Source organism: Parasteatoda tepidariorum, chromosome 6 (assembly GCF_982258835.1).
Source record: "Parasteatoda tepidariorum strain Cologne lab strain chromosome 6, Ptep-v5.0, whole genome shotgun sequence".
NCBI classification, from domain to species: domain Eukaryota; kingdom Metazoa; phylum Arthropoda; class Arachnida; order Araneae; family Theridiidae; genus Parasteatoda; species Parasteatoda tepidariorum.
This window is the reverse complement of record NC_141760.1, coordinates 33,332,692-33,354,550: the sequence shown is the minus strand read 5'-3', so window position 1 is coordinate 33,354,550 and position 21,859 is coordinate 33,332,692. Positions and strand designations below refer to the sequence as shown.

General features: G+C 27.1%; 3 protein-coding genes across 5 annotated transcripts in view; 1 reads left to right on the top strand and 2 right to left on the bottom strand.

Moving 5' to 3' along the window:
* Positions 1 to 4,238: 4,238 nt before the first annotated feature.
* Positions 4,239 to 9,216, bottom strand: LOC107446062 (oligosaccharyltransferase complex subunit ostc-A). The gene is made up of 4 exons (XM_016060599.5): positions 8,780 to 9,216; positions 6,975 to 7,048; positions 4,812 to 5,029; positions 4,239 to 4,328 (listed from the first exon to the last, which is right to left on the bottom strand). The coding sequence occupies exons 1-4, from the start codon at positions 8,916 to 8,918 to the stop codon at positions 4,313 to 4,315; spliced, it is 447 nt and encodes a 148-aa protein (XP_015916085.1). The 5' UTR covers positions 8,919 to 9,216; the 3' UTR covers positions 4,239 to 4,312.
* An 86-nt stretch (positions 9,217 to 9,302) lies between these two features.
* LOC107446072 (UPF0389 protein CG9231) lies at positions 9,303 to 12,985 on the top strand. 2 transcript variants are annotated; one of them, XM_087165614.1, is made up of 3 exons: positions 9,303 to 9,532; positions 12,027 to 12,111; positions 12,590 to 12,985. In XM_087165614.1, the coding sequence occupies exons 1-3, from the start codon at positions 9,412 to 9,414 to the stop codon at positions 12,747 to 12,749; spliced, it is 366 nt and encodes a 121-aa protein (XP_087021740.1). In that variant the 5' UTR covers positions 9,303 to 9,411; the 3' UTR covers positions 12,750 to 12,985. The 2 variants fall into 2 exon arrangements, with proteins under 2 accessions (XP_087021740.1, XP_015916096.1); XM_016060610.4 differs by having other exon boundaries at positions 9,310 to 9,532; positions 12,633 to 12,985.
* Positions 12,986 to 16,999: 4,014 nt separating this feature from the next.
* Positions 17,000 to 21,859, bottom strand: part of LOC107446081 (uncharacterized) — a 33,363-nt gene continuing 28,503 nt past the window's right edge. The window contains exons 24-27 of one of the 2 annotated variants that reach the window (XM_016060641.4): positions 21,592 to 21,671; positions 21,422 to 21,505; positions 19,524 to 19,592; positions 17,000 to 18,422 (exon numbers count right to left, since the gene is read on the bottom strand). In XM_016060641.4, coding sequence (XP_015916127.2) covers positions 18,363 to 18,422; positions 19,524 to 19,592; positions 21,422 to 21,505; positions 21,592 to 21,671 — 293 coding nt within the window. In that variant the 3' untranslated portion in view covers positions 17,000 to 18,362. The remainder of the gene's footprint in view (positions 18,423 to 19,523; positions 19,593 to 21,421; positions 21,506 to 21,591; positions 21,672 to 21,859) is intronic. The other variant, XM_016060624.4, reaches the window with a different exon arrangement.

The following is a 21,859-nucleotide window of genomic DNA, read 5'->3' as shown; positions in this document are numbered from 1 at the left end:
TAATTTCTCGTGAAACATTGTAGGCGGATTCCGTGTTTTGATGCTTCGCATTGTACTAAAAGTGCGTTCAATAGTGCACGTAGTAGCTGGAAGAGTTAGGCCAATTTTGACTGCCTCCCCGATACAGCTGGATAAAACGGTGTGGCCTGAATAACTAAATCGATGTATTCGAGGGATTCATAAGATATTGAAATAGATGAAAAAAATTAACAGATGGAAGTATATGTAATAACAAAAAACAGAATATTTTCACTTTTTTTAGGGGGGAGGGAAATTTGTTAGAGGGTTGCACCCCCTTTTATATTATTCTGCCGGCGCCCTTGTATGCACTACTTAAACATAGATAAATTTAATATTTTTATTTTCATTTTAAAACCGATTTGTTAATTCTTTTCATTAACAGTGTATATATAATTCTTAATGTTTTCCCCCTTCTCAGTTTATCTATAAAAATTTGAATGACTCAAATCAAAATTTAGAAATTTTATAGGCTGTGAATAAATAATTTTAAAAAGAGAATAAATTTAAATTTTTTGAATATAATTTAAAATAGGTAAACTAGCTATGAACCTTGATTTAAATAGAACTCAGGTTTAACAAGGGAATTTTTAAGATTTTTTTCCCCAGTTTAATAGTAAAAAGCCTATATAAAACCTGTTAGAAAAGTGTTTGGTTCATTGTGGAAATTTCTTTATCTTTGAAAAGGTAAAAAACATCGATTTAGTTCAAACATTGCATATCGAGCAGTGGCGGCCTTCCAATTAGGTAACCTTGGTTTGAATCTCAACGATGGCTGGCTAATACGAATTCCGCACCCAGCTTGCACTGACCACAGTGCAGACTTAAAATATTCTCAGTGGTAGACAGATCATGGGTTAGAGTCGCCTTACCATCTGACTAACTGTGGGAGGTTTTTCTCTCAGCGTAACACTAAGTCCACAAAAGCAAATTTCTCCTAATACTTGATTCAGGAACTCTCCTGTCTTCCGAATTAGGTTCGCAATTACATGGCTATAGAGCTGAACAATGGTAATCGCAAACTCAAAAATTGGATCGGCTATTCAACGACAGTTGTAAAATAAAAAACATTGCTTATCATGTAAGCAGGGCTGTAATGGACATGGGGATAGAGCGTTCGCCCTCCAATGAGGTAACATGGGTTTGAATCCCAACAATGGCTGGTTAATACGAATTGCCCACAGTGCTGATGTAAAATATCCTCAGTGGTAGATGGATCATGGGTTAGAGTCTCCTTGCCGTCGGGCTAACAGTGGGAGGTTTTGAGATTTGCCTCTCCATGTAATGCAAATGTGGGTTAGTTCTATCAAATATCCCTCTATGAAGGTAAATTTCTCCCAATACTTGATCCAGAGGTTCACTTGTCTTCTGAATTTGGTTCAAAATTACAAGGTGACGGAGTTGAACATTAGTAGTCGTAAATTCAGAATTGGGTTGACTGTTAAACGACGGTTATAAAATATCATGTAAGCAATACAATGTGATATAGAATTCCTCATATTTTTTTTCTCTAATTACAAAATTTCAATAACTTTCAGAATATGTTATGCAAACTATTGAATAAATCCTATACCTACTGTTGTGTGCATGTTAAAGCCTAATGTTTGTAAAACACAGAAACTAACAATCATTTCTGAAAATTCATAGCAGAAAACTCAAGGGCATTTTTCCGTACTAAATAATATTATATGTGTAAATTATTTTTATAATATTTTCAGGAGTAATAAGATCAGTCATGGAAGTTAAAAGCTACACATTTATTTTTTCTTTATCAGAAATTACTTAGTTTGATAAATGTAAAACAAAATCTTAATTTCATGTGAAAAAAGTGGTATTTCTATAATTTTAGAATTAGCACTGAAATTTTTTTTTATATTTATGGTAACGGAAAGTGTTGTGAACACACAAAAGACGCCTGAGAATATATTTCAATGTGCAACTTCTTCGAGTATTTGACAGGAGTGTAATTATTTATAATTACAAAATCTAGTTTAAAAAACTTTAAGAGCTGAAAATATTAAACTTAAAACATACATAATTATGTAAAACTAATAAGACATCATAAGACAGTATTATTATTTTTTAAACAAATTTGTTTGAACAAGGAAATGGCAACCAGTGTTACAAAATCTATTGAAATGAAACTGTCTTTGCAACTTCCAAGGTGCTGATGTTAAATGCTATTTAATTTGTAACTGCTTTAATTATTAAATTATACCCCTTATCAAGAAAAAAATTATTTTTCATTAACTGATTATTTGCAGCACATAGATACCTTTTCACATGTTGTTTTTCTTGCCAAAAATTCAGTTTTTGAAATTCTTATTTAACAGGACAATTGTGTATTAAGAAGAAAGTTTTATATGAATTTGTCAAAGTGCAAAATATATAATCTTTAGGGAAAAGATGAAGTGATAGTGGCCCAAAAAGGTGCATTTTTTAGTCCACAAACATACTGGCTTGAATGGAAAACTATAATAGAACAGGGATGAGAGTAGTCAGAAAGTAAAAAAGTGGAAATCCAAAAAAAGAAAAAAAAATATTATATATATATATGTACATATACATATATATATAAACAAAAATGTGACAAAAAAAGTGCGATTTTTAAACTTGTAAACCATGTGAATATAAATCCCGATATGAGACTTTTAAATCACGTAAATATGAAACTCTACATCGAATTTAAAAAATGCGAAATACAAATCTTGATTTTTTAATTTTTTGATCACGATGCATAATTTTTAAATCGCGCGATATTACAACCACAAAAACGAATCACGATATTGGATTTTAAGCTCGCGTGAATACGAATTGCTACATAGGGCTTTAAAAGCTCGTAAATACAAATCGCGCTATTGATTTTTTAAATCTCGTAAGTAAGAATCGCAATGTACAATATTTAAATCGCTTGAATAAGAATGAGAATGTGCAACTTTTAAATCAGGTAAATACGAAAATCGATGATTGATATTAAAATCGCGTGAATAAAAATCGAGATATTTGCAGAGTCTGGACTTGTGATTTCTAAAAGGCTCGTTTGTATTGTTTAGACATAATAAATAAAAATTTACAAGATTAATTGAATGAGCAAGTAAATATTTTCACCGCAAATCCACCTCTACTTTTTTCCTCTTTTTTTGTTTGTTTTCACGTCAGAATACAAGAAGCAGCGACGTCTGAATTACGAAAATACGAGCTACCCAGCCGACGGATAAAAAATACGGAAAATCTTATTTTCTGTGCGTGAAACCGGAGAAAATAGCTAAAATAAGTAAAAATAAGTAAAAATGCGGAAGGGTTAGCAGCTAAGGCGCAGATTGAATTTTCTGCTTATCTTTGAAAATCGTAAATAAATATAATTATTTTACTTCAATGACTGAACTTTAAAAAAATAACGGGATATTTATTAAAAAAAACGAAACTTTTAGAGAATCGGAGTTTTTGATAAAAATGCTGAAATTCGAGAGACAAAAAAAATCTCATCCCTGTATAAAGGTCAACCAGTTTTATCCCAAGGAAATGATTTTTAGAGAAACTTCAGAGGGAGGAAAAGGGACTTCAATAATTTCCCTCCGCGGAAAATTAAATTCCTCATAAAATATTTTAACTTGTGCAAAAAAAAATTTCAGCGGAAATTAGCGGGAAAAATGGAAAAATCTGAAAAAAAGCGGAAATCCGCCAATCCGCGGAAGAATCTCATCCCTGATAGAAGAAATAATAAATGGAAAGAATATTGGAAATTTTAGTGATTAATCTACAAGTTAATCTCAAAACTGATCAAATTAGACAAATCCTCTACTAGAAAAACATCTTTCTATTTCTAATGAAAATAAGATTAGAATTGTATTTAAAAAATTAATTGGCTAATAAAATGGCTGATGCATAAATGAGAATGAATAAAAATAAGTGAAAGCAGGCTTGAATTGGAGGACAAGACAAGTTGCACACAACTTTCTATGATATATTGCACTTGCTACAATCTCTTTTTCTGTTTTCAAATACAAGATCTGTATTTTTTGGAAGGCAAAATGATCACTGCGCCATTTCCTTAAAAGAGTGAAAGATTTTACTTGCTATGGTGATGTTAGACATTTTTAAAGATAGATAAAATAATAAGCATATAAAAGCTTATTATCCAGCTAAATTTTGTATTCTTAATCCAAGTATATAAAATTTTGTCATTTTTATGTAGTAGATGAAAAGTCAATAAGACATACTTCAATATTTAAGTTTTTTATTAGAAAATAATAAAAGTTCATAAGTAGATCATAACAGGCTATTAAGCTCCTTTTTATTGCAAGTAACCTCTGTAAGAAAAGAAAAAGGCAATTTAAAAATACATAACTAGATTAAATACAAAATTATTATAAAATATGTGATTTAAGTGACATTTTCAAATTTTTATATTGCATATTTTTAATACAATGAACTTAATCAAGTATGTGTATTACATAATGCAATCACATTAAAGTTAAAATTTTGCTGATCAATTTTTAATTGAAATAAATGTAAATAAAATCATTATGTATTTGTATTTAAACTATACAGTTGAAGAATATAAGTTTCATATTAGTATTTGACAAACATTTTACAGCCTGTTCATAGTAATTTTCACAATTCAGAAGAAAAAATATCATATATGCATTTTTTCACATAATATTTTTGTACAAATTGCAGAAAAAAATTAAAGTTGCAGCCAAAAACTATATTACATAATTATAATAATAAAAAAATTATGACACACTTCCATTAAAATAGAATAAGAAACAATGGAAATTTAATCTACTTACGGAAGTTTCATTCTCATAAATACCCAACAAGTTGCAAAAGACACTAAAATGCAGATGAATCCAACACAGATAAGAAGTATTCTGTTTAGTTTTGGAGTATTAGGATTATGTGTATGATCCAATATAACAAATCCAAGGCCACCCATAGTAAATAAAAAGCTTGAAGCCAAACCTTCCATAATATACTGTCCATTTACACGATACGGCAAAAAGGCTACCTATAATAAATATACCAAATTATTTCACAAATTTATAAAATTATTTGTTAGTTAAGAAAATATTTAGACAATAAAACAGATAAAATAAATAAATTTATGTGTAAGATTGAACAAATTTTATGCTTTATAGTATAAATGCCCTAACTTGACAATCATAAAATCAGTTTTGCAACATTTATAGCTAACCTTGTATACCTACTAAGGATTTATTCCCAGCATATTACTAATGAATTTTTATTGGAACTTCCACATTTAGAAATGATAATAATTATAAATTTATTAACAGGGTATGCATTCAAATATTTCAACAAAAAATAAGCACCTTTTAAGTACTTTTTAAGCACTCAAAAGATATTTTTAAGCACTATATACATTAACAAAATTCAAAATAATTTTCAAAGACTTTACAAGATCATGATAAAATAACTAGTTTTTGACAAAGAACTCTTTTTCTTGATTATATTAGCCACTAAAAAATGATCAAGAGACATTTTGGTTCGATTTCAGAGGGTGGAAAATGAAGCTTGAAATTGAGAATATCTTGAAAAATGCAGCAGAGTTGCACATGAGAATGCAATTATCTCACCGAACCCAGCTCACTATACGCACATGCGGGCTCGCAAGCATTTCATCAAACCTGTAAAATGATTGCCGATTTCATACGCTATGGACCGACGATAGGCCGAAATGGATTGTGGTTGAACTAATTGTGAAAGTGTTGAATAGAACAATGTGAAAAGCACACTTTTGCAAATTACATGGCGAAAATTGACATAGTAAAGAAAAAAATCTCATTTTCGAAAACGAAAAATTAAGCACTTTTTAAAAACACCCAACGAAAAAAGCTCCTTTAAGGGCTTTTAAAACACGAAAATAAGCACTCTTAAGCACTTTTTAAAACGCTATGCACCATGATTAAAATAATATAAATATAAAAATAATGATTCAGAAATTTGCTAAGAATTTAACTGAGTATTTTGATAAAACAGTAGACAGAAATTTAAGATTGTTTCAGATAATGTTAGGGTCTCTTAGAATAAAAAATATTTTTAATATCTTGATTGCTGGCTCTGTGGAATGTGTGTGCTTTATTAAAAATGAATTAGTAAAATCAAATTTTATGCCTCATACTGTATCACAATTCCTTATACAGTGAAACCTCTCGGGAGAGACCACTCTCTGTTCCACAATAAAATGGTCGTTAATGGAAGTTCTTAGGGGTTACCTTCATTGACTTCAAAATGTTATCAAAAGTACATGATATTTTGCAAATGATTTTAATTTTAGTTAGTGTCATTTTCTTGGTGTGGAAACGCCACCTGTGTTGGTGTCATGAAAACCAGATCGATAAATTAAATTAAGCATCAATAAAAATGACCTCTACTGATATAATTATGTGTAAATACAAATTTACCAATTATAAAAGATAGAATTATTTTAAATAAATAAACAATTATGTTTTTAATTAAAGATTGCATTTAATTTTCTATCATAAAAATTAGTTAGCCTTAGAAGATGAGAAAAGGTTTGTTTGTTTAAGATACTAAATTTTTTTTAAAAGAAACTTATTTTTTTCTAATTTAATTTTTAATTCTAAAAATAAATCATTGCTTCTGCCAAAATTCTGTCTTAGCCAATGTCAAAACGGATACATTTCAAAAACAAAAATTTTTTAAATCTGAATCTGTTAATGTAATTTCAATTCTTTCTGTACTTCTCAGATTCAAAAGAGTTTGTTTCACATTTCTCTTTTGAATCTGAATTTTTGTATTTCATATTCAAAGGACAAAATTTTACATTTTCAAAGATCTTTAAGCAATCCAAACTTATTTTTAAAATTTAACCCTCTCCAATTCCCATATTTTTAAAAATTGTGAAAGAAAAATATATATATTAAATCAAGAGGTTCTCTTATACAGATGTTGATTAAAAATTATTGTCTTACTGGTCGAGAATGGCCAAATTCATCCACTGTGGATCCAATGCTTGGTGGTTCAACAATTACATCATAAATGACACCTGTAAAATATAAAGCAAAGTAATATATATTTATAATAAGCTATGATATAATAGTTCTAATCTTAGTAACAGCAGAACATTACATAGTTCTACTTATACAAATAAACATACACATTATAACAATTTAATTCATGAAATAGAATGAATGAATTCATAACTCTTACGAAAGGATGGTTTAATAACAGGGCAAACTCGTGTGATCACCAGTAATAGGTTGTGATTTTTTCAGCCAGTGAAGTCTGATTCCAGTCAAGTGAACTTATTTTAACAAAATATAATGTCCAAAGAATAAGAAAAAAAATTTGAAAAAAGTTTAATCGGAATAAATTTATACTGAGCTAGGTATGAATAAAGCAAAAGTAAAGCAAGCACAAATAAAGAATTTTCGTGGAAACATTATTTGTGCTTTATTTACTTTGTTTTTCGCTTTACTTAAAAGTTTTGAGGTTGAAATTGTAGTTTGTGGTTCTTTTTTGCGTGAAATTCTAGGTTAATTATTTGTTTTTAAATATCCTTCAAATGTGTTCTGAAACATAAAACAATGAGATAAAAACTAACTTGACACAAACGAGAATTCATTGATGCAATAAAAGAGTTACGATCTTTTTACTAACCTGAAGTAAAATAGCTTAAAAGTATCAAAATATTATTATCATGGCATAATTTTGTTCTTATAGTTAATTTTTATTTTTTAATCTTATATTTTAGGACCTTTCTGTCTTTTGATCAAGGCAGGAAAAACTACATCTTTTTCTATAAGCTTTTAAGTATTTCTGTCTTCATGGTCAAGTTGTATATACAATTAAAAAATAATAATATTTGTAATTTTAAAACACTGAGTAATATCAAAGTATATGTTTTTCTTTTAGGCTATATTTGAATAATCTAAAGATAGTTAAGAATAACAGGATTATGAACAAGAAAAAATATTTTTGTAGCAGAAATGTACAAAATGGGTTGGGGAAAAAAATTTACAAGTAAAATGTTTAAAATTGTAATATTATTAGAAGTTGAACTCATTGATATTTCGCTCCTTTTTTAGTTAATTAGGAATCTTCATATGATATTATACACTAAAACTAGAGATCTTTTGATGCTAGTTTGTTTTATCGCATATTTTTGAAATTAGAAAACGCTTCTACATCATTAATAGGGAACTGGAAACTCCTTCAATTTTTACGTCACAGTTGTTAATCTAGAAACACAATAAATATTTAAAAAATATTTTTAATGCAGAGAAAATCCATAACTGGAAATAAGATTTTTCTCTTTGGATAACAGGTAATGTTTTTCAAGATGAACAAAGGATCAAAGCATGATAATACAAAAATATACGTAATAATAACAGGTCAATAATATTTTGTCATTACTTAGGGTTTGAGGAGCATTTCGGCATTGGTTCATACTTATTACCTTCACTAACATGCCTAAAGGTTTTTTTAAATTGCAGAAATTACACAGGAAAATAAAAGGGAGAATTTTGAAAAAAGGTACTGTAGGTATTGAGTGAACGAATGAGTTTAAAATACTCTATTTTAGTCAGGTTGATAAATAATTAATACAGTTTAGTCAATGTCAGTCTAAAATCTATTGAGCAAATATTTAAAGACAATCACTCCACTGATTTTTGTTATTTTTTCTTCGTTTTTTAAAAAAACAAATCAAAAGCTAGATGTTTATTTGTGATGTAAGAAAAAAGTTGAAGTAAAAGAGCCATAGATCTAAACGTACCTCCACAAACCAAAAAGTAAGAAATTAATACTAGAGCATAAACAAACATAGCACTTGGTTTATGAAACCATGACGGTCTTTTAAGTTTTAAGCATGGAATTTCTAGGACTGCAAAAGGTAAACTGTATAGAGTTTCCATTTTGATTAAAATTTAATAAATAAAGCCTCACACTCAAACGAATACTTAAATTTATCGCAAAAGATCTCAAACAAAACTACACGTAGCTACGCCGGGTTTGTTTATTTTTTGCTGCTATCAGTTCTCGTTTTAATAATGCCAAAATGAATAACACAAACTTTAAACTAAATAAAAATCATTGAAACATTGCAAATAATAAAAATTCTCAAATCTAAAATTGTTTTCAAAACTTATAATAAATTTCCTTTTTTTTGTTTTCAAAGTAACATTTTTTATCTTTTAAAGGACGCTTTTTAAATGTACACGCCCATTGATTAAGTATACGCCTCTTTATTTTGAAAAAAGGTGGAGCTAAAAATACATGATTTAATAATCAAATTGATGATTGATGTTCGTAAAGTTCAACGAGTAAGGTAAAGATGAAAATGATTTTTACGAGATTATAGTGGTTATGTTTATCTTGGAGTTATAAATTGTTATTTTCCTATTAAATATGAATTTGTTATTATCCTGTCGACCGTCTTTTGTTACTTATAAAAATGCTGGAATTATTGAGAAGTTAAGACCTGTCATTTTAAGTCAACCATGTAAACAATTATATTCCACTTCAAAAGGTAGATATTTTGAAAAGGTTTTCGTTGTTTCCAAACACTTTTATGATAATGAATTTCGGAAATGCATACTTAATTTTTTGAATGAAAAACAGTGATTAAAAATCTAAGAAACCCAGATTTATTTGTGTATTAAGATCCGAATGTGTATGTGACCTTAACTTTTCAAATATTTTACTTTTAATTAGAGGTCATTTTAAATTTAATTGCTATTAAAACAATTCTACCTGTCATACTATGTTGTTTGATATGTAGTATTCAAGAGCCTGTCACATGTCTTTTGTTTTAACTAGTATCTAGTTTCCTCTTAATTCTTTATTTGGTACAGCTGCAAGTGTAGTTAGATAGTATATCATAAAGATAGAATATGAACTTGTTATAAAAAAAATAACCATTTTGTTCATTTTTTGTCACGATTTAACTTAAGATTTGATATCAGTGTGATCATATGAGTTATATATATATAATAAATAAATAAATACAAGAAAACACGAAGAAAGTTAAGAAAAACAATAAGTTTCATTTATTGCGCTTAAGCTGCAAGTAAACAGAACTCATTAGATAAGTTCAAAATGAAGAATAAAACAAAGAAAAATAATAGACATATGAAAAAAAAGAGGGGGGGGAATAATAAGTAAAAAAATAACAAGCAACAGTTTATTTAAAAAAAAATGAAATGTTAATTAAAAAACCGGAAAAAAAGATATAATCTTTTCTTCAGCCCACACGATTATATCCGCAAAACAGAGTGCTTTCTGATATTGTATCAATAAAGCCAAAGCTAAATATATTAATACAATTGTGTGAGGAGCACTCAAAAAATATTTTTATAAAAATAACAACAAATAAAATAGATCACAAAAAGTAAAAATAACATGTAAAAACAGATAATAAAATAAAATAAAAAGAAAAAACATTAAAAAGGGGGGACTATAAAGCGAGCAGCAAAATCAGATCAACTTACATGGACGGATATTTTTCAAGAATGATTTAAAAATGTTTTTGCAGAAAGATTGCCAGATTACAAAAGATGAAAACAAAAGCGGGTTTTAAAGTGCACAAATTAAAGCACACTTTAAAACCCTCTTGTTACACTCAATTTGCGCTTTTGTTCAAGGTTCAAGGGGATGACCTAAAAAGTGTTAATTAAGATAAGCTGCAAAATCTGACACAAAAACATATGTTCTCTGAATAAACATGTCTTTTATTTTCTCGATCGATTTGAATTTCTAACCTCCAGAATATAGGGGGTAGCCGCAATCTGCGAAATATGGTCCCAATAGTTTGGTCAGGTGAGGGTCCAAAAGTTTGAACCTTTTATTGCTAATTTTTTTTGCACATTTCGCTATATCTCCGGAACTTCTTAAGTGAATTGACACACAATTATAAAATTTATTTGTTCAAAATAAAATTTTGTAAATATTTATTATATCTTATATAGTGATAATCAAAAAATTTTGAGTAGTAAGGTCTAAATTTTTTTGCATAATTTTAAAGTATTTAATTTTAAATTCTAAAATGCAAAATTCGACCAAAATCAGTCGACTAGTTCCTGAAAAATCAAATTTTAAATGTATGACTTTTTTAAAATTCGATTTCTCAGGAAATATTTTGCTGAATTTTTGTATTTAGCCATGTAAAATTACAAACTATGTATCTAATATGAAAAGAGCTATAATGCTAATAAAAAGAGGTGTAAAGTGAAAAAATTGCAAACGATTCTGTAAGAGAAATGGAGTTTAATAGGAAAATTTTCATTTCATCACTGATTTAGCAATAATTCGTATTTCTGAGGGAAAAGGAGAACATAAAGAAGTAATTATGTTATTCACGTTAACTTCTTTTCATTCATTACACATTTCGGATTTCACTTTATAAACAAAATTAGAACTAATTTTTACTATGATAGGTTTTGTTTTTCTTATTTATTTTCAAGTGAAAGAAATTAAAAAAAAAAATCTAACTGATGCTTTTAAAATTGTGTGTTCAAAAAAAATCTGGAATATCAGGACAAAAGGCTGAAAATGAGGACTGAATATTTTTTATCAGAAATATCAGGACAACTACGTAACCCGATTTGATTAAGAAACTTTTTTTTAAAAATTATTTTATGCTTTTTCGCATTTGACTTAATATTTTTTGAATTAAGTTTTTATTAAAAAATATTTCATTATTACCACCAATATTTGGAGCATGTACCATTAGAGAAATCATTTGGAGAAAAAAAATTGCATAATTCAGAAAAATAATTTTATTTTCAATAAATAATTTTATAATCTTTATGAAGCAGATATGTTATATCAGGTAGAATAGATAGAAACATTTGGGAGTAGATAATTAAAATTTTATTAGAAATAAAAGTATTTTGAATGTCCCACTGATTCATGCAAATAAAATTTTTCATAAAAATATAGTTTAATATTAAATTATGAATAGCAAATTTATTATTCCTTATGATGATATATTATTGATATTTTTATTTATCATTACATTTTAGGTCACAGACCTAATACAATTGACAAGTACTTGTTAGTATGGATGAAAAAGTATCCTTCAGTCAAAGAAGTCCCAGACTTTGTTCGGTGAGTATTTACAAAATAAATTAATTTCAATGCAGTTGCAATAAATTGGTTTCTACAGTAAAATACATACAGTTGAATTCAGCTATTTTATAACTTAGATGTTCTATATAGTGGCAAACAGGTGTGTGGGTTCTTTAAGCAAACTTTTTGATAAGATGCCCTTGAAAAAAGTGTAATCACTGTAGGTAACCAATAACTTTTTTAACTGAAAAATTTTAAATCCATTTTTCAAATTAACTTTAATTTAAATGTAGGATAAAATTATTTTATCGGGAAAAATAATTCTTAATAAAATGTTCCTAATTCTTTCTTAGTTCAATGTTCAAAAAAGTTAATCAAGCAACTTATGTAATTTACCTTTTGTTTAACTCAATATTTCAACAATACATATTCCAATACTTACAGTTATTACTAAAAAAATACTTTTTATTTTGCTATAAAAACTCTTATTATTTTCTATATTGTTTAATTTTATTAGGCAAGTTTTGAAAAAATTTGTTACAGTAATTTTTTATTTCCAGACCAGACATGATGGAGAGAGTTCGGAACAAGTCCCGAATCAAAATCACTATTTATATGATGATCGTCACAGGCATTGTATGTGTATTTATGATATTCAGTGGCAAGAGAGCAGCTAAAAGAGGAGAGAGCATTCGAAAAATGAATCAGGATTGGCACAAGGAACAGAATGAAAAGAAGTAATTTTGTTGAGTTTAACTTTAGCAATAATATATCATTGTTTAGTGGAATAATGAACCCATTTGAATATTAATTTTACTCTTATATCAGTTAAATATTTTGAAAAAAAAATTGTTATTTTGTTTGTAAAAAGCAGTTGTGAATTTAAAATAAAATAAAAACGTTTTTTGTTGTATCATTGTTTTTAGTTCTTTTGAAAGGTTCAATAGGAAACAAAAGAGAAATTTGTTTTTCTCCAATGGAACATGACATAGCTCTATGCAAGATCTTTACAATATTATTATAGTTTAAAGATTTATTTTCATTGCATATTTTTAGAAATTATGTATTAGCTAGTCATTTTAATATTCAGTAGTATGGGCAAAATGGTTTAAGTATCTTTTTTGAGAAAAAAATGTAAAATGAAAATAACTGGCAGCTTTTAGTAATTGTAATTTTCGAAAACTGCCTATATTACCTATTTTAAATTAGTAGGAAATAAATACATTCTTTGCACAGAAGTTTAAAAAAAAAAAAAAGTTTACACAGTGTAAAATATCTGTAATAAATGAAAGAACATTGCTACAAATTATTTCTCTGAAACTTTTATTTAAAAAATATTACCTTTAAATTTAAACAAATATGATGGATTTAAATATTTTAGGATAAATAATTTCAGCATTTGATTGCATCAGTACAAGAGACTTAAAACTATTTTATTGTATATCTAAAAAAAATATTTTAACTTAACTGCATTCTTATGCTGAAATGTATATTAAACTTAAATATTTTAGAAAAGATGAATTCTTATACTCAAATGCTTATATGATAACTTAAAACTGTAACCACAAAGATAAAATTTTATTCTTGTTACCCACAAAAATGTCAGTGTTTTGTTATCTTAAAATCATTTACAAATCCACAGATTTTTGATTGGAAAGCTTAAGAATGCTTTGAAGAAAATTCTGATTAGATCAGCACTGTATTTCACAGTTACTAAAATGTTCAGAAAAAGTGCATTAAAAAAAAAGAGACACTTTTTGTAACTACCACATCAAATATCACTAACAGTTGGTTAAAAAAATGAACTAATTTATGGAAACTTGGTGGTCCTGTGGATTAGATTTCATTTCATAATGGTCCAAGGAGGGTCTTATTGGTCTCAGAGTTGTGGTTTCCAATTATTTCAAAAGCTGAATATTTTTCACAATGTCAATGTTAGTCTGCTAAATTTCCTCATATTATATGTAGAATTTTTCTAACGCCTTTTTTTAAAAATCCTTTTAATTTCATTCTGAAATTTTTTTCTATCACGAATTTAAACTAATAGCTAATTTATAGTTCTTTAATCTTATCACAAAATTTTAAACCAGTATTTCCAACCTAAACAAAATATATTCAGTATAATATTCACCTGCAGTGGATTCTTTCTCACGTTGGTCTCTATGGCAACGACTTAGCGGACAGCCTGGCTAAAGAGGGTTACAGCCACCCACACCCTACCTCTTCTGATCTTACCTATCTTAAACTTTACTCCCTGAAGAAATCCCAGCTTCTCAGGGACTGGCTGATTCCCCCCACCCACCATTGGTACAAGGGAAATAAGCCTGGAGTTTCTTTGACTCTTTCCTTTGAAAGGAGAGTCTGCACCACCCTCTCCCGCCTAGCTACCGGCCATCTAAAAGGTTTACTACTATTTTCCGAAGGTTTACTAAACCTACCCCCTAAATGCCATATAGATCGGGCTTCCGGCGATCATATCCTGGGCTGTCTTGGTCTTCTTTGGGAAGACATCTACTCTACTCCTCTTTTGGTCTTCGATTTCATAGATCTGTTCTGACTTCGTCAGGCCAGAAGAGGATAAGTAACAACAAAATTTTGAGAATTCTCAGTAATTTTGGTGTTAATGAATAAAACTGATAAAACTTAAATGTTTTAATTTTAAAGTATGCATCACAAAGTATAAATAAAACAATACAGCTTAAAAGTATGATATAAAATATATTTTTATTTTTGACAAGATAAAACATAGTAGGAAAACTAAAAAGTACATTTAAAATCCTTACTATTTTAGTTGCATTTTATGCTTTAGATCAAAATATACAAGGTTTTCATAATTATATACAAAAAGTAAAAAAAATTAAATGCATTTTTGATACTAAGGTGATTATAATCAAAGTAGTGGTGTACAGCAAAGTGTCCGAAAAGACTTTGTTACTCTAAAAATAGACCTATATCACATTTGATTCAGACAATTAGGTTGTTAATTAAGTTGATAAGAGGTTGCTGTCAATGTTTATGTTTTTTTTCTTTTGAAAGAACAAGACTAAAATAATATAAGATTAAAACTAAAAATTTCATGTGAAAAAATAACAAAAAGCTGTCACAAAACTTTGAGTCAGCTTAATGATATATACCAGAAATTTTTAGATTCTTGGTATGTGTGATAATTGGATTTCTAATACACTCAAACTTTTATATGATCACAAGTTTCGTTTACTGAAAATTAAATTACTATTAAAATCAGTTAATTTTTATGAATCATTGGCACAATATATTTTCACAATATGGCACTGTGTATGAAGATTATCATGATTATTAATTGCTTAGTCTATAAATAGAAATCACATTAAAAAATATTGTGAAAAAAAAAACGAAATAATTTTACTAGTTATAAAAGAAGTGTATTCAATGCAATAAATCAATAAACAAGGAAAATATGAGAATATTGAAATTTGGCGCACAAAGAAAACAAATTTCTTCAATTATAATTAAATTTAATTAGTTTTAAACATATAAGTTTAATAGTATAGTATTTTTACAATTTCACTTATGAAATAAAAAATCTGAGACACCTCTACTTTAATTTATAATCACTCTGTATTTCCAAAATAAAATTATATCTCTATTATATATCAGAATAATATTCATTTTTAGTAAGAATTTGCAACTTGTTCAGTAATTTTCTTTTAAACTTTTAACAACTCAATAGAATTTAGATCAGTAGCATTAAAAACGTTTTTCAAGTTAAATTTTGAAAATCACTTGATTTGTGTTGCAATTGTAATTTGATTTTTTTTTTTTGATTAAGCCTTTTCAATAAAATTCAATTTTACACGAAATATTTCAGTAATTAATTCAGTAGTAAAATGTTAGTAATAAATAATAAAAACATACTAAAATATTGCATTCAACATTAAAAGTTCTTAATTTTTTACATTAATAAAATTTTTCCCTTTCATTTCGTGATGAACATTACGATTAAGAAATCAATGACATGACAAAGAACATCTTCACCTAAAATGCTTGATTTTGGATGACGAAATTGCAACTTTTTTCATCGTCAAAAGTTTTAACCGTTCAAGAGCAGAGTAACGTATATGTAACTGGTTCATTCACATCCACACACACCCCACGATTGCAGAAGGATATAGCCATAAATAATTATTAATACATCAAAAAATAACTTTATACTCAATACAGAAATAAAGTTATTTATTAAATGCAAGTTGCAAATTACTGTATGCCATCAATAGAAAAATGTTATTAAAGATTCAGATTAAAAATGTGTGTTAAATCACTGCACAATTTATGAAATCTACAGAAGCAAATCACCCAGTTAAGAATTTCATTATTGAACGAATGTCAGAATCACATCAAACAACAGTACGGTCTGTGAGAAATTTGAAGCATTTGTGTATTTTGTGGAAAAATTTTTTTTCAGGAAAATTCATTAGTTACTTGGTAAATACATATCAAATGCAAACAATGAGAAGCCAATAAAATGAAGAAAAAAAAATATTAATATTAAATACTTATAAATTATAAATTTTTTTAAGGGTGATTTTTCCTAATGGTAGTAAAATTACAGGTATAAATGTTTTTTTATTTTGTCCGAGTTAAAACACACTATTATATGCATTTATTTATATATAGTTTTCAAAGTAAAGTGCAAGGTGGTTGCAGTTTTCCAGTCTGGATCATGATTCAATGGATCCACAGTGTTGACTAGTTCATCGATTGTATCGATCGCTCATTATCAGGCTCACATGTTCTGTGGCATTTTTGTCATTTTGTGGCTTGGCTGGTTGCCTGTTGAGCAAGCAAGCCCCTGAATTGTGCTCCTGAGCCTAATTTTATCATAATGACCATCTTTATATGTTTATTTGAGTTTGCCTCTTGGTATGGAAGAATTTATTTCTTATATATATGTAGTGGTGGTCAGAACCATTTAAAATTAGAAATTTATAATTAAATAGAAAAAGCATAAATTTCACAACTGCTTTAAATACAAAATATTTATGAATATTGTAAAAGTTGGCAGCTATGGCAGAGTCATAATTCACTTAGAGTACAAGACTCTCAGTTGCGCAATAAAACTACTCTAGCAGGAGGAAGAGTTGGTTTAAATTAATTAAAATCCACTATGAGAGAACAAAGAGTGGTTAAAGCTATTAAGATCTAATAACATTTAAATATCCACATAACATACAAATTTGTGCATTATAAAAAATTTCAAAAAAATTCATATTAACAAAAGAATAAACAATTTTTGTGAGTGAAATACAATTCATTTCAAATTAAACATTCAGTGAGTATTTTCATAAGAAAAATAGGCAGAAAAATAGACAAAAATAATTACATTTGAAAAAGAAAATGGTTTCAAGTTACAAAATAAAAAATTCTTCATCCCCAAACTTCAAAATCTGCTAAGGTTAGAATCAGGTTACTTTTTTCATTAAAAAATGCTCTCGTTATTTAATGATAGAGAAATAGTGGTAGGGAGGAAAGTTATTATTTATAAAAAAAAGTCAGCTAAGTAGCTTGACAATTCAGGAATTCAGATTATTTTAACTGTCAATTGAGCATTTAATGATTAAGAAATAATTCAAAATAGGAAGAAAAAAAATTATTCAAAATAATTTTATTAAAATTTTTTTTAAAATAGATAATTAAGATTACTAGCTAAAACTTCATCACTGTCAGATGCAATTCGTTAAACATTTAAGTGTAATGATTTGTGCAATGTTTTTTTTTTTTTTTCTCTAAAACTTTTAGTTCAGATTAATTTGAAAGAGACATGAAACATAGATCACTGATATTTTTCTCACCCAATCAAACTTTGCAACTGTCCTTAAAATGTAAAATAAAACAAGCCATTTATCATAAAGATTTATGAAATCTTATGATTAAAAAAAAAGTTACTCCAATTGATCATGGAACAATTTTACTATCACTTTTTATTTTTTAAGGACATTTGCAAATTTTGAAACAATTCAATGCATTAAAAAATATATTTACATAAATGGAATGAGATTCCTAAATGGAACAAAAGCTGATAATATTGCATTATATGTCATATTTGAAAACAATATGTTATTTTTATATATAAAATGACAGCTTGCAGTTATTTGACAAAACATTTAGCTAATTAATATATACAATCACAACAGCATTGAGAAAGATGGAAAAAAGAAAGCTGCACAGGAAAAACAATAGCTATGACTAAATGCATTAAAATGTTACATGCAGCACCTTAGACAAAAATACAAATGAGTCGTGAAAGAATGCGTTTAAATTGTAATCACTGTTGTTGTAACAGAACAGTTTTGATCATCCATCTGTGACAGTAGCTAAAATAAAAATAAGCAATAGATAGAGATCATTCTTACAATTTATATTAAAAATAAAATATTGATAAATATTCTATTTTAAATGATTGAATATTCTATTCATTTTTCATAAAGCGGAAAAGTAAAAATCAATAAATAAGTATTAACGAACACCGTGTAATCATGCACAAAACTGAAAAACAAACCTATTATAAAACACTTCAAAACTCCAAATTTATTATTGTTATTTGTTATCTTTTTGTTGCTTTTTTGAATTATAATTTGTTTGCGAAAGGTTATTCTGCAACCTTTACTTTATCTCATTGGGCAAAAAACATTTTTTAAAAGTTTAACTTATTAAAATAAATAAACACCAAAAATGAAGCTGTTGAGCGTAGCCAACTCATGACAGTCAAAATTTATTTTAATCAAGCAATTTTCCCCATTAATTTTGCAATTTAGTGCATAAAGTTTTGTTTGTTGTTTTTTTAATTATTCCAGTTGATAGAAATGTTTATCAAAAGCATAACTAAAATAAAATAAACACATAGTTTCAGATAACTTTCAAAATACTGATTCGGAGATGAGGCGTTCACGGGCTATCTAAGTTGAATTTATTATAGCTTTTACCAAATATAGGATATCAAATATGTATAATTATTAAATAATTTGCAATAAATTCACAGTGAAAAACACACACATATATATATAAACTGTATAACTATAAACTAGCAAACGTTACTGATGTTATTTTTCAAATAATAATAAAAAAATATTCTGCTGTTTAATTCTCAATAATGAGCAAAGTTAAACCTATCATAACTTTTTTTTTTACACTAACCCTTCAAATGAACTAATTAAAATTTTTTAACAATGTTTAGGATTGGGGATAAAAATTGCCCAATGCACAAGTTATCCAAATTTCAGGACTTTAACACAAATGGTTCTCAAGTTAACCCTACTTTTTACCATTATGGATAATTATGTTATAGATAATGCAGTTAGTATGAACCAAAGGTTATATTCTTCATGCAAATATTTAAATTATCTCATTTATCTTAGCAAATAGTACAACAATAATTTGGCATATACAGGCATTCAATTTAAAAAAAATAAACTTACCAGTCTCACATTTGATTTTATAAATTCTTTTCGATAACTTAGATCATAATTCGGGTAAGTATCAAATACCTATAAAAAGAAGTGACATTTTTCCTTTTCAATTGCACTTTTATTTAAATGAACATTAAATAGAAAAATAAAAACTAAATGTCAATAATAACACTTCTTAATGAATTTTAAAATACACAAAAAAAAATTTAAATGTAGTAAATTTTAAATAAAAAATGCACAAACAACATTCAACTTATACATGTTTCATTTATTTTTTTACATTCATATTACTTTTCATTATTTATTTTAAAGATAACTGCTAGCCATTCAGAAAAAAAATTTTTTATTAAAATTCTGATGCAAATATTTCAGAAAGTTTGAAATATATTTTAATGAATTTTTTATTTTCTGCGAGATCTAACTAATAGTGTTTAATACCTCATGTTGAAATATAAAGCTTACGTTGGGTTTGCTTTATGCATTACAATATATTCATAACCTTTCATTTGTGAATGATTTTGGTATGTTTCCCATAGGTTTAACATAAGAAGAGGGAAGCAAAACATATTGTATGTGCTTTTCATAGTGAGGAACCCTTTGTCAAAGATCAATTATACCATGTTAACATATAAGGAAATTTTCAATATATATTATGTATTTTCAAACATATATAAACATATCTATGAGAAAAATACCAATTTTTAACCTAAATGTTTCGAAGTAGTGAAAAAACTCTTGTATAATTTTTTTTTAAAATTTAATACAACTGCCAGAAATTTATTTTAGTAGTTATTTGCAAACCAAAACAGATTCACTATATTTTTTATTTATTCATAGCATTTGCATTTTCTTCATTAGCAGCAAGAAACAAGACAAACTGAAATCCTCTTAACTTACCATTCCTATTCTTCTGATTAATGTAATAAATTAAATTAATCAATAAAATAAGTTAATTAATTAATAAAATATGCAATATATAGATAAGTCACAATTTCAAATTGTTCCAAAGACTGTTTTTGGAGAAAAATAATGATTACCATGTAGGCTATGAGATAATTGTGTGCATTTCTGTCTTTAAAAGAATTTTATGTGAATATATAAAGTACTTATTCGGAAATAATAATATGGATTAGTTTAATGTTAAAACCTTATCTTTGGAAAAAGTATAGCTCCTTAATATTATGCCTAAAGTCAACATATGTGCACTTTATTTGCACAAAGGCTGTTCAGGAGCACTTAAAAAATTCTGTGATAACCAATTTTTTTAATTAGTTTCATTTTTAACATATTATCAATTAAGAAATGTAATAAACTTAAAAAGCAGTCTAATTTCCTGATTCCCTCTTCATCAGACCATGAAAAAACTGAAATTGCCAGGAAAATTTTAAATTAAAGATCTAGTTTTAAGATTGGTATGAACAGGAAATACTCAGTGTATCAATGTCACTTCAAATTATTCAATATTTTGAATTATCGGTATTTGAAAAAAAAAAAAGAGACAATTCATTGAACAAATTTAAAATGAAAAAAAATTTCTGTATTTACTTTAATCTTTTTGATAAGTACAGAAATTTTTTTTTCTATATACAGCTTTTATTTGAATTTGAGATAAACGAGTTTATGTTAGCTACCATGCAGGCCAAACACAGAATTCTTTCATTGTCAAAGAGTTAAAGAAATTTAAATGCATAGTTTACAAATTTAGCTGATAATTTAATTGAGCAAGTCTGTTAATTATATGGTAAATTATATAGACAAACTGAAAATATGAAGAAAGAATATTGACATAAACTTGAATAGTAAATATTTTAATGAGTATTTGTTTTTTTAGTATTGAAACAAGAAAATGTTTAATAGTAACTAAAAATTATGTAGACCAATATTTAGAGAAAACATGCATTCCCTACTTTTCTTATTACTGTCTTCATGGTTATTTCATCAAGTCTGGAATCTTTGATGATTTTAGCTACTAAAGCACGTAATTGATCATCCTGTAACAAGGAAAGGAAAAGTTTAAAACTCACGAAATTAAGAGATCATAAAATTATATTCTTACAAGACATGAAGGTTAACTTACATTAGGATGTCCAATCATTTTAGATAATGGCTTATCATCTTCATCATCACTTTCAAAATAAGCTATGGGTGCTGGAATAACTAAAAAGACATCTCATTTTAAAACTTAAATCAACAATTGAAAAATCATGTAATTAAAACCACATTATGTGCATGCGCTACTGTAAGAACAGTTCTGATAAAAAAAAGGAGGTAAATTTGTATAACTACATACATGATTTATGCCAAAGTTACACTCTCTCAATGATGTTTAATGAAATTGTAACAGC

Excerpts from the sequence above, each read along its gene's own strand:
- LOC107446062 (XM_016060599.5), bottom strand. The coding sequence starts at position 8,918 with ATGGAAACTCTATACAGTTTACCTTTTGCAGTCCTAGAAATTCCATGC. Across the intron at positions 7,049-8,779 it reads TTACTTTTTGGTTTGTGGAG|GTGTCATTTATGATGTAATT; the intron begins GTACGTTTAGAT and ends TATATTTTACAG. Across the intron at positions 5,030-6,974 it reads AATTTGGCCATTCTCGACCA|GTAGCCTTTTTGCCGTATCG; the intron begins GTAAGACAATAA and ends TATTTATTATAG.
- LOC107446072 (XM_016060610.4), top strand. The coding sequence starts at position 9,412 with ATGAATTTGTTATTATCCTGTCGACCGTCTTTTGTTACTTATAAAAAT. Across the intron at positions 9,533-12,026 it reads ATTATATTCCACTTCAAAAG|GTCACAGACCTAATACAATT; the intron begins GTAGATATTTTG and ends ATTACATTTTAG. Across the intron at positions 12,112-12,632 it reads GAAGTCCCAGACTTTGTTCG|ACCAGACATGATGGAGAGAG; the intron begins GTGAGTATTTAC and ends TTTTATTTCCAG.